The following is a 12,070-nucleotide window of genomic DNA, read 5'->3' on the forward strand; positions in this document are numbered from 1 at the left end:
TGCTCGCCGGTCGCTCTCAAAGTTCGTTCTTTTCTCTCTGCGCGCGTCTGTCTATAGCGGACGCATTTCGCGCCCCTATAGCTTGGTGACTCGGACGTAGCAAGCTCACGCAATGGAAGACGAAATGAACACTACAGTAGTCAGCAACGACGCCCCGGCTCTTCAGCCACAGTCAACAGTGCCAGGCGACATCCCTGCCCCCAGCGCTGCCATGGACGCCATTTCTAATGCCCAGCTGCGGCTGCCACCGTTTTGGCCGAAGAATCCCGCCGTGTGGTTCACGCAAGTAGGAGCCCTCTTCGATCTGCGGCGCATCACATCGCAACGTGTGATGTACCTGCATGGCGTCTCAGCACTTTCCTCCGAGGTAGCTGATGAGTTCGACGACATCATGAGAGCCCCACATCTGGCCGCGCCCTACGACCATTTCAAGGCCATAGTGCTCACACGCAAAACCGTGTCCGAGAGGGGCCGTTTGCAGCAACTTCTCAACGCGGAAGAACTCGGCGATCGCCGACCGTCGCAGCTATTACATCGGATGCGACAGCTACTCGGCGACCGTACCCAAGACTCCGAAAGTCCATTATTGCGCGAGCTGTTTCTGCAACGCTTGCCTCGGACACTTGTCGTGGTTTTGGCAGCTGCGGATGATATGCCTCTCGACAAACTGGCAGAACTCGCGGACCGCGTGAACGACTACTCCGGCGCAAGCTCCGCTGTGTCCTCGACCACTGTCACATCAGACCTCGAGGCCCGGCAATCTCGCCTCGAGGAGAAAATTGACAGGCTGATGGACACCATGGCAGCAATGCAGATGGACACGCCTCGTCGCTCTCCACTGGCGAAAGGTGGCTCACGTTCGCGTTCCCGTTCCCGCACAAGACACACTTCAGATGGCTTCTGCTGGTACCACACCAGGTTCGGCGCCAGCGCTGCAAAATGTCGACAGCCTTGTCGCTGGCAGGGAAACATGGAAGCGAGTCACTAATGGCGGCGCGTGACTCAACCGCTACGGGAAGCCGCCTATTCTACATCACAGACAGGATCGCAGGCCATCGCTTTCTTGTGGACACTGGTGCAGAGGTAAGCGTCATTCCTGCCTCTCGCCAGGACCGACACCGTTGTCCGAGGACTGCGCCTTTGCAAGCTGTAAATACATCTACAATCGCAACATATGGCCAACGCTCCCTCACCATTGACCTGGGCCTGCGTCGCATATTTCGGTGGATTTTCATCCTCGCCGACGTGCGCTTCGCCATACTAGGTGCGGACTTTCTTACCCATTTCGGTTTGAACGTGAATCTCCGCTCCCGTCAACTTGTGGACTGTACGACCAGCCTCTCCGTGCAAGGTATCCTCGCACCGTTGTCCACCTCTACGCAACCAGCTCCGCATTCGCCATCATCAGAATTTGCCTCTATCCTCAGTGAATTTCCTGAACTTACCAAACCTACCAATTTGGAACTTCCAGTGCGGCACACTGTGACGCACCACATCGTCACCACGGGTCCTCCAGCGTTCTGCAAGCCACGACGTCTTGCTGGAGAGCGCCTCGCCACAGCTCGCAGAGAATTTGATCACATGCTGCAGTTAGGCATAATCCGCCCATCGTCAAGCAGCTGGTCATCTGCCCTGCACATGGTGCCCAAGCGTGACCCCGGAGATTGGCGCCCTTGTGGAGACTATCGTGCATTGAATGCCCGCACCGCTCCCGACCGGTACCCGCTCCCGCACATTCACGACTTTGCTACCACTCTTGCTGGAACAACCATATTTAGCAAGATTGACCTGGTCAAAGCATACCATCAAATTCCTGTGGAACCAGCGGACATACCGAAGACTGCCATCACAACTCCTTTTGGCCTATTCGAGTATGTCCGCATGCCATTCGGGTTACGAAACGCAGGCCAAACTTTCCAACGCTTCATCAATGAAGTCATACGCGGTCTGCACTTCGTCATCGCCAATCTTGATGATCTGCTGGTGGCAAGTTCTTCACCAGAGCGTCACGCTGACCATCTGCGGTTGCTGTTTTCGCGACTGCAGGAACATGGCTTAACTATCAACACAGCCAAATGTGTTTTTGGTGTTGACAACGTCGAATTTCTTGGACACCTTGTCACACCTGAAGGAATCAAGCCATTGGACAGGAAGGTTCAAGCTCTGCGCGATTTTCCACGTCCAACGTCGCTTCGCAAGCTCCGCGAATTTCTCGGGCTTCTGAACTTCCATCGTCGGTTCCTGCCGAATATAGCGCGCATCATTCTACCTCTGACCGACATGCTGAAGGCTCCAAAGGCACCATCTGCGATCTTGGAGTGGACATCCGAAGCAGACGCCGCCTTCCAAGAAGCCAAGAATGCCCAGGCACAAGCCACCCTCCTAGTGCATCCCCTAACTGACGCGCCCATGCGGCTCATCACTGACGCCTCCTCCAGTGCCGTTGGTGCAGTTTTGCAACAATTCCAGCACAATCTGTGGTGTCCACTCGGTTTCTTTTCGCAGAAGATGAAGCCGGCAGAAACTCGATACAGCACTTTCGATCGCGAACTCCTCGCTGTCTACCTTGGCATTCGCCACTTTCGCCACCTTCTCGAAGGTACCGTGTTCCACGTACTGACGGATCATAAGCCACTGACATTCGCTTTCCGTGGAAACCACAGCACACACACGTCCCGGCAAATTCGGCATCTGCATTTTATTTCCGAATTCACGACCGACCTACGGTACATCGAAGGACCCGTTAATGCGGCTGCCGATGCCCTGTCACGTGTCGACGCGCTTTCCACTGCTGCTGTGGATTTCGACATCATCGCAGAGGCACAACATTCTGACAACGAGCTGCGTGACCTGCGTGCAGGGTCCACATCTCTCTCGTTTGCTGAGGTTACGATCGTCTGCGACATGTCAACAGGCTGTGCCCGTCCATTTGTGCCTTCCTCCCACCGTCGTCAAGTTTTTGGCAAGCTACACGACTCGAGCCACCCTGGTGTTCGCGCCACTCAGCGCCTCATCACCTCCCGTTATGTGTGGCCCGGCATCAACGCAGATGTCCGCCGCTGGGCTCGAGAATGTCAACGCTGCCAACGTGCAAAAACGACCCGCCACACCAAGTCACCACTTCAACCCTTCCGTCCCCCCGACTCTCGCTTTGACCACGTTCACATCGACATTATCGGTCCGCTGCCTTCATCGCGTGGTAAACGATACATCCTCACCTGCGTTGACCGCTACACGCGCTGGCCTGAAGCGTTTCCCGTACACGATATTACTGCGCCAACCGTGGCGTGCGTTTTCGTAGCCGGTTGGATATCTCGTTTCGGCTGCCCCAGGGTGGTAACAACCGACCGCGGACGACAGTTTGAAAGTGAGCTCTTCGGAGCGTTAACAAGCATCCTCGGTATCCGCCACATCCACACAACTGCATACCATCCGTCAGCAAATGGAATGGTGGAAAGGCTTCGCCGCCAGTTGAAAGCCGTCCTCATCGCCCGCGACGCTCGAACTTCATGGGTCGACGACCTGCCGCTAGTTCTACTAGGCATTCAGTCGGCCATAAAAGAGGACCTCGGGTGTACAGCTGCCGAAATGGTCTACGGGACGACACTACGTCTACCCGGCGAATTCTTCGCACCACCGGCAGTCCCCAACCTCTCGCCTCCTGCCTACGTTGAGCAACTTCGGTCGCTCTTTGAGCGCTTGCGACCTACATCACCTCGACAGCGCTCCACTTACGACGTTTTCGTAAGCAAAGACCTAGCTGCCTCAACTCACGTTTTCGTATCTCCGTCACGTTCAATTCGATTACGTTGGAGTTCTAGTCTCTAGTCTCTCACATTCAATGTGCGTAGCAAATTGATTCCAGCTCTAAATGCTAGCTCGGGCTCCACTGCAGAAAGAGACATGGATTATTTCTTACTTTCGTCAGGCATGACGATTACAATGCAGAGTACAACACTGACAGTTGACACTTTGCGGACAGAGTAATACAAATGTGCAAAAAAGGTCTCGGTACTCGAATACATGGTGGTAGACACGCTGAAAGACGCATGGTCGCTTTATTGCATGTTACGATTTACCGCAATAAGACCATGGACATTACTTTGCAGAACACTAGCGCCTAATAAGTGCCTCAAATCACTCGCTCTGAAGTGCAGAATGCAAATTAAAACAACAGCTGCACATTGTATCGGGTGAGATAGATATACATCTAAGCTTTGTTTCAGCACTGAAATCAGAGTCAATTAAGAAAGGCGGGCCCGCCGCTATGATTTCAAAATTAGCACGTGTCAAGTGAACATCAATCGCCACTCATATCACGTGAAGTAATACGAGGAAAACGACAGGACGCCTCCTCCACTGCTTCAACGCCACCACCTCAAAACAGATTGAATAAACGCTGGAACACTTCCACATGGGCGATGACAAACGGTGTTCATTGGCTTCCTAGCAGATTCCTGGGTGGACGGTGTAACGAGTGGGAAAAGTCAAGAGGTGCACAACCCAGCCCTACTAGTTGAAGCGTAACAGCCCCTATTTAGGAACTGTATGTCAACGTCAGCAGGAGGAGCCACCTTGGTTTCTTCTCCCCTCAGGCTGCCAGGCTCTGCTGCCGAAGGCTGCAGGATGAAGCAGATATTGGCACAATTTATTGATTAGCATTAACAACACAATGAGGAAGCGATAATAATCCAAATGTGTGAATACCTTTAGTCGTATCAGTGTCACACAGCACGTTGTGTAGAAAATAAAAGCATTCGTGCGTGCCAACTCATTCAAAATAAAAGGTCGTGATATTTCATCACTTTCTAGTTTACAAAAGCTCTGTTTTAGTTAAGAATTAAATATATATTGCAGAAGTCTAATCCTTCAATAAATTGCACCTTATATGTACCGTTTCTTTCTGTATGTCATGACAGTATTGACGGTAATTTGCGCATTATAATTATCTTCGTTGTTTGGGGTCTCTTATTTTTGTACTAAATACATAGAGCAAGAAGAAAGTATGAATCGCCACCAACTTTCCCCTTTCTCCGCCATTTTGTTCCTCCAACGTGTGATAATTTGTGTGCCTTGAAAATAATGGCGTTAGGAAAAGGAGAAGGCCATTAGCAAGTTAAATTATGAAATATAAATAAATAACAAGCTTTGTTATGTCCTACACAGCTACTCACTACGCGGCCCTGTGCGGTAGCACAGCAGAGCACCGAGAGATAAGACACGTGACCCAATCGTCCCGATGTTCGCATCCCATGTGACCATTTTCTGCATTATGACGTCATGATACACAATTCTCCCGAGAAATGAAAGCAAATGTAGTCTGTAGACCAGCTAGTATGAAACATGTTCTAGGTTCGTTTAGCGCTGTTGGCATTTTTGATATGGTAAATGTCGAAGACATTCGGTAAATGCAAAACATAAATACCTGAAATGGCATGTCAGTTTTCCTTTATATATACAAGGGGGGAAAAAGCAATTGGTAAATGCTACACGGAATCCCAACTGTCAAGCTCGTTTATTCTTAATTTCTTCCCCGGCATTGTTGTCCTCCCCATACCATTTTATTCGCGCTAACTGAGCTAACAAGACCTGCATAACCGGGATGGCATGTTCACCTTTCAATAAAATCTCTCACATGTACAGCTATCGATGAATAAGAAAGCACACCATCTGGCAGGGCCGCAATAAGAAAAGTGGGGGCCCTGGACTAATGTGCATTCAGGCGCCCTTTCTCCATACACACCCCCCCTGTCGCCTGCTACGCTAGTGGAAATATGCCATGTTTTATTTTAATTCCACCAAATTAAAAAGAACGATGTGCGATCAACGGCATTATTATTGTTGTTATTATTATAAGGAAAACAACAAAACTTGCTCGAAACGCGTGCTGTTGTAAACACCAACACATATGTTCACTTAGTGATTAATCTGCATTCTGTTTTCAGCAAAAGCTAGGCTTTAAGGAAAAGTATAGTGCCCTCAAGACGAACAAGAATGTAGACAAGACAACACAGCTCAGATGTCGATCCTTCTGAAGCTAGGCTTTGTTTGCATCACTAAGTTTAATGCCGTGAGTAGACGCATGGTTGTATCGAAAACATTCTTTATTAAATTCAAGCATCATACTGCATTAATCGTTATACACGTTACTCTATAAATATGCAATAGAGATATACAATACTTAAGGAAATACAAACTCCATAAACATGCACCAGAATAGAGATGAAAATTACCAACTGTAATTACAAAACATTATTTGAAAATATTTTCGTTAAATCTAAGACAAGCAAGGACGACACCAAATAAACGTGGGACTATCAAAAACAACACAAATACAGTTCTTTATAAGCACGCTAAATATCACAAGAAGAACAAATAAGAGACGAACAACGAAGATTTGCATATCTTGTATTACACTGCTCAGCGTTTCATTGGCAACCTGGAGGCAGGGAGGCGACACAACGAACATATTGGAACTACTCATGTATAGCGCAAACAGTCCTCTTTTAATATGGCATCTCTCGCCCCATCGCTTTGGCGAAATCAAGTATGGTCTCTTCGAAGGATAGATCGCGGAGGAGGTCACTTTCAATGGCCATGATAGCAAGCGAGTTCGCCTTGTCGTCAAGGAGTCTCGAACGAAGACCATTTTTTATCAGCGACAACTTGGAAAAGTATCGTTTGGTCTCACAGTTTGCCACGGTATGCTTAAGTACATTCTCAAAGCAATAGAAAGGTTCGGAAACACATAAATAAGCTTTCTTTCGTGCAGCAACTTCATTATTCCCAGGAGACTCATGTCCTGGCACACAGAGTTGTGCAGAAAGTTTGCAAACTGAACGATTTGAGCGGAAAATGCTGGCTCCAAATCATTTTTGTACGTTTTCACCAACTTAGCCTGCTGTGCCAGAGAGGCCTCTTTCCCAACTTCTGTCAGCAATTTTAAGAATGCGAACCTATCACACAGTTCAGTGTAGGCAGCCTTTCGCACTCGCAAAGCAGAGTCTAGACTGTCAACAGGGTTCATGCCGGTGTATATGACAAAAATTCAAGGGTTTTCAAGGACTCTCAAGGTCCTGTTGTGGATTTTGAAGGACCACACGCAGGGCCATAATTATACATGCGTGTGTAATTATGGAATACGTACTGTGTCCCGTGACAATTGCCCCTTCCCACGCTTGTTAAGCTTCACCGCAATACTTCACGCACGCTTCACCGCGTAAGACCGCTCTGCTCAGGCGCAGCTGTCTTTCAGGAACCAGCATTATGAAACGCGCCATGCTTTCGAAGCTTCGAAGCTATACGCGAGGATTACAGGTGCGGAGTTGTTGCGATTACTGACAGCAGCGAATTATTTCAATGAAAAACACGGCACCGAACGGCAAGAGCCTTAAAGGGACCCTGAAACGATTTTGGCGATTTTCTACAAACGTACTGAGTCGTTAGAGTAGGTCCTTCTGATCATTAATTGACACATCTAAGTGCTCTGCGTAAAGCGTGTAATTTATTATAAGATTTTAAAAATGCACATCGCTGTCGATCGCAGCGCACTGCTCGGCGGAACTTTAAGCCGCCCCTACCCATATGATGCAAATAACCCACATGACGTCACATGGGCGAGCTATCTGATTGGCTGACCAGGGCGCGTGGTCGATAATTTTTCCAACGTTATGGTGAACAAATGATGCTCGTAATAGTCGGAATGTTAGTTACTTTGTTTTTGTAAAAAGAAAATAACTTAAAGAGAATACACAAGAATAGTTTTTTAGTACACTTGAGCACTTCCGGCACACAGCAAGTGTCGTCTGCTTGTGTTTCAACGTCCGCCGTCAGTGTCGATCAGTCTTTTCGTGATCACGATGAATCACCCTTGTTGCGTTGTGGGCTGCAGACGTAGCGACTGGAAAGATGTGAAGTTGCGAAATCGTGTCTCTCTGCAAAGCAGCATACGAGCGAACTGGCTGCTGCGCATCGGACTGCGGCTATCCGATAGGCGCCAGGATTTGCGCGTTTGTGGCCGTCACTTTACAGCGGAAGATTACTAACGCAATAGCGTTTCGCAAGTCCGGTATTAGGGCAAACACAAGCGCAAGGGGACAGGGTCTGGCCGCTTGACTGCGCCCGGATGAGCCATGAGATGAGCAGAAAGTTAAATGTGAATGGTCTGCACGGTGCAGGCACCTGGTGGCACAGAGCTCAACCATACACAGTAGCAGCAACGAAGTGCATTCTTCTTTGCTGCTGGTGTGTATTTTTCGCAGGAGTGTAATCATCAACACGTTGTTCTTATAAATGTTTAAAATGTTTTACACTTGGTTAGAGCAATATTAGCGCTTCGTTTGACTGGTTAAGCGCTGCGCCAACAAGTGTCTGGACAGTGCAGACCGATCAGGCTGCTCACGTACGTCTACTCTGAAGTTCCTTCATCAGCTTGAGTTTATGCCTCCAGTCATTTGCCGAAATGACCAGCTTGCCTGTGGTTACCGGAATACCGGCCACCTTCGGCGCTACGACAGAATGCTCGCAACGCACGCTGCTTCGATGGCTCTCGGTCGACGGCCAAGCGGCCAGCGGAGAGGTCTCGCGCGGGAGGAGGCGTGCTCCAACAACCGGAAGTGGACGATGTGACGTCGCATCGTGACGCAGGACCAGTGAAGGCGGAGCTTAGCGCCGCTCGCTCGGCGAGCGAGTTGAGGAGGAAAGGCATGGCTAGGGAGGAGGGTAACTTCTAATCGCTTGTAACTCCATTAATACGTAACGCTTCACTTAAATTGTGGTGCGAATGTTCTGCTTAAGCTGTACCCTATGCGCCTACAAAATTTGTCCGAACCGTTTCAGGGGCCCTTTAATAGCGAACGTCCAAGCAGCGAAGCCTAGTGTGGCCGCGGTGGTAGCTACGGCTGCTAGCGGATCGGCGTGCGAGAGTGTTGGTTAATTCGAGGCGGCGAGATAATCAAAACGGTGGTGATGGCTTTGATTAATGTCATTTGGGACCTGCGGTAGCGGAATAAACTCCGGAAAATAGGACAACGAAGGGTTCTTGCGTCTGAAATTACAGACGTTCTTATATATCGACTCTACGGGACGTGTGGTGGAGCGTCAAAGCCGTCCGCGCTATCGGGCATTTCACAAAAAATTCAGGCGTCCGGAAAATCGGTTGTTGACTGTACACAGGCAACTCCTCCAGCCAACGACACGGCGTCAAAGACAATTTGTAACGAGTCCTCTCTTTTACTCAAGCCAACAGTAGGTCCCGACTTTCGTTCCCTTTCAATAAAATGACAGCCAATTTTCCCTGATTGAAGCAGAAATTCCCTGCGTTTTCTCTCAGTTTTACCAGACAATTCAGTATGCCTGAGAATTCCCTTTTCTTACCAAAATAGCAGCGGGAATTTAGGAGGGAGGGTAGAAATTTTCTAGAATACAATCACGGGAAGTTTATTAAAAATAAATATTGAGGAAATTCCAGGATTTTCAAGGATCTCCGAAAAATTCCAGGACTTTCAAGGCCTTTGAAAACGATCTTTTTAAATTCAAGGGTTTTCAAGGGTTTCAAGGACCCGCACGAACCCTGGTCAAGTACAGCATTGTAGGTCTCTAAGATAAACTTTTTTCTACCTTGTAGCGCACTATCGGTTTTTCCGTCCTGATGCTTACTCAAAACGATGCGTTTGCCCTCAATCTGATAACATTGATTGGTACTTAGCGCGCGTGCTCTCTCGTCGAAGGTATCAAAGAGAGGTCGCAAAGAATTAACAAAGCCTTCTAGAGAGCTCAGCAGTTCTACAGCAGTTGAAATGTCTAGGTCTGGTTTCTGATGTGCTACGCTCGTTTTGTCAAAGCGCTCCAAGATTTTACTCCAGAAAATCACCATGAATGCAGTCTCTAGTTTTGTCATTTTCTTGAAGAGAGAGTGCGCTTCGTTCCTAGTGTCACCGTTTTCTTCCTCGTTCTTTGATATAGCCTCAACGCAACACAAGGCTGCATTGAAATTTTTCAGAATGGCCTTACATGATTCAGCGTGTCTGGACCACCTGGCCTCAGGGAGACTTTTCAAAACAAGCTGCTGGCCAGTTCCGCCCATGCTGTCCAAAAGATACCTCCATCGCATAGGTGAGGCAGCAAAGAACACATACAGTCTCTGAATTACAGTGAAAAATTTAACTGCCTCAAGGCAACTGTCAACGCTATACGCGCCAACTAAGTTCAGTGAATGACCAGCACTCAACTTAGTGGACAGAAACGATGGGTGACCTTTTCCTTTGTTCCTGTAGCGTTTGATGTGCTCCTCTAGAAAGGGATCAAACTTGGCAATGGCCTCAAGCATTCCCATATAATTGCCATTTCTCGGTGAACTAAAAATCTCCTCACTGCCCCTAAACGCTAGGTTGCGTTTAGCTAGAAGCTTAACTACAACGACTACGCGCTTCAACACCTCTGTCCAGTAAGCGGCCTCAGTGACAAGATGCTTAACCAGTTCCTTGTCAATTGTGCTGCTCTTGCTAGGGAGGGCGAGCCATGCTGCCACGTAGTTCCGGTGCTCGACGCTATTTTCATGTGCGCGAACCTATTCTTCTGCTCTTTTCCAGTCGGAAAAGCCGTGCGTGGTGAAAAACCTATGGGGTTGCTTGAAATCGAAAACAGTTTGCACGTGAAACAGCAAACGCAACCTTTGGACTCCGAGTACATTAACCAGTGTCGCTCGTACGCCTCCCCATTCACAGCCTTTCGCACGAAAAGATGAGGTGACATATAGCGTTTCTGGGTTTTGTATTGCCTTTCGGAAGACGGAAAAATTTCTGCCCGATTTTGAATATACAATGGCCCTTTCTCAAGGCGTAGACTCCGAAAGCTGTGAGTAATAACGTCCGGCCACTTAGCAGGGCCACTTCGGAGAATCTCGCAACGTACCTCTTGCTGTGGGATTGTCTGTACTTCTCTGTTTCCGCAACGAGAAGCCGTCTCATTCGTCCTCTCGAGGCACACTTTGTGGGTGGGAACATGATTATTTGAAGCCAAACTAACCGGAAACAAGTGAATCGGTTCTTGGAGTGTGGTTTCCTGGGGCTCGTCACTAGAAGGAGGCTCATCGGGGAGGTTAGAATAAATGAGACCCTTCTCCTACTGTCCGAGGTGAGGCCCTGGGCGGCAGCCCCCTTAGCCTCCGCCCCCCCTCCCGCCTTAATCCAGCTCTGCCATATGGAACCAATCTGGTTGTCTGTGATTTCATTACAAGTTTATTATTGCGTATGAAAAACAGTAACGGTATAAATAAGACAGTAATTTTTAATCCCGCATGCATGTGGCTGAAATACTATCCAAGACAATAGTGAATGTTTACGATATATGCGCCTTCTGAGCTTGCGCGTTTTGTACTATCAAAGCAAATGCGTGGCACATAGAAAAATCAATCTGATCTTTACGATTAAGTAATAAGGCTAATGACGCCCGTAGCAGGAATCTGACAAACTTAACAATTTCTTCGTAAGCTACTGCCGAATGCCTTTTCAGCAATCTACGACAAATTCGTGCTATTTTCATTTTTTGTTTATAGACAGCCACATTCACTTTCGTCATGCTGCGTTAAACGAGCTATTGCTTCAAGCCCCGACCCCATGCAAACGGCGAGAAATACAGCCGCTAGATTGTTTTCACCGACCTGGACTGGCTCAACGTGACACGACGTCCGCTATCTTCAGGAAACTTCGAATGTGCAGCCAGCAGTCGTGGCCAATGTCGGCGAGCTGAAGCCTCCTGGCACCGGGATGACTGAGGCACTGCACCGCCTCCTTGACGACGCCAGTCATTGTCATAGATTCGTCAATGCTACTGCTGCGGACGCGAACCAGGGCGCTGCGGATCCTCTTCTTGGCTTCGGCCTTAGTGGCGTCAGCATCTTCCATCACCCTTTCGAGGAGACGTGGGTGGTCACGCATCAGCTCCAAGGCGCGGGCACCCTCGACGCCATCTTGTTCGCCCAGCACGAAGTCTGCAGCGTCCGAGACGGCGGATGCATTCTTCCAGGCCACTTCCTGCGTGTACAGAGACGAGCCATGGTTGGGAAAGCCAG

At 48.9% G+C, this 12,070-nt stretch overlaps 1 protein-coding gene and 1 long non-coding RNA gene across 3 annotated transcripts in view; one reads left to right on the plus strand and one right to left on the minus strand.

Moving 5' to 3' along the window:
- LOC139049473 (uncharacterized) overlaps nucleotides 1-12,070 on the plus strand; it is a 408,997-nt gene that overhangs the window by 121,235 nt on the left and 275,692 nt on the right. For both annotated transcript variants that reach the window (XR_011508330.1, XR_011508331.1), the window contains exon 2: nucleotides 10,001-10,113. This is a non-coding gene — a long non-coding RNA (uncharacterized lncRNA). The remainder of the gene's footprint in view (nucleotides 1-10,000; nucleotides 10,114-12,070) is intronic.
- The window catches only part of LOC139049472 (uncharacterized), a 35,090-nt gene continuing 27,504 nt past the window's right edge, over nucleotides 4,485-12,070 (minus strand). The window contains exons 4-5 of the mRNA XM_070524950.1: nucleotides 11,660-12,032; nucleotides 4,485-4,619 (exon numbers count right to left, since the gene is read on the minus strand). Coding sequence (XP_070381051.1) covers nucleotides 11,670-12,032 — 363 coding nt within the window. The 3' untranslated portion in view covers nucleotides 4,485-4,619; nucleotides 11,660-11,669. The remainder of the gene's footprint in view (nucleotides 4,620-11,659; nucleotides 12,033-12,070) is intronic.

The sequence above is a fragment of the Dermacentor albipictus genome, chromosome 9 (assembly GCF_038994185.2).
Source record: "Dermacentor albipictus isolate Rhodes 1998 colony chromosome 9, USDA_Dalb.pri_finalv2, whole genome shotgun sequence".
NCBI lineage: Eukaryota > Metazoa > Arthropoda > Arachnida > Ixodida > Ixodidae > Dermacentor > Dermacentor albipictus.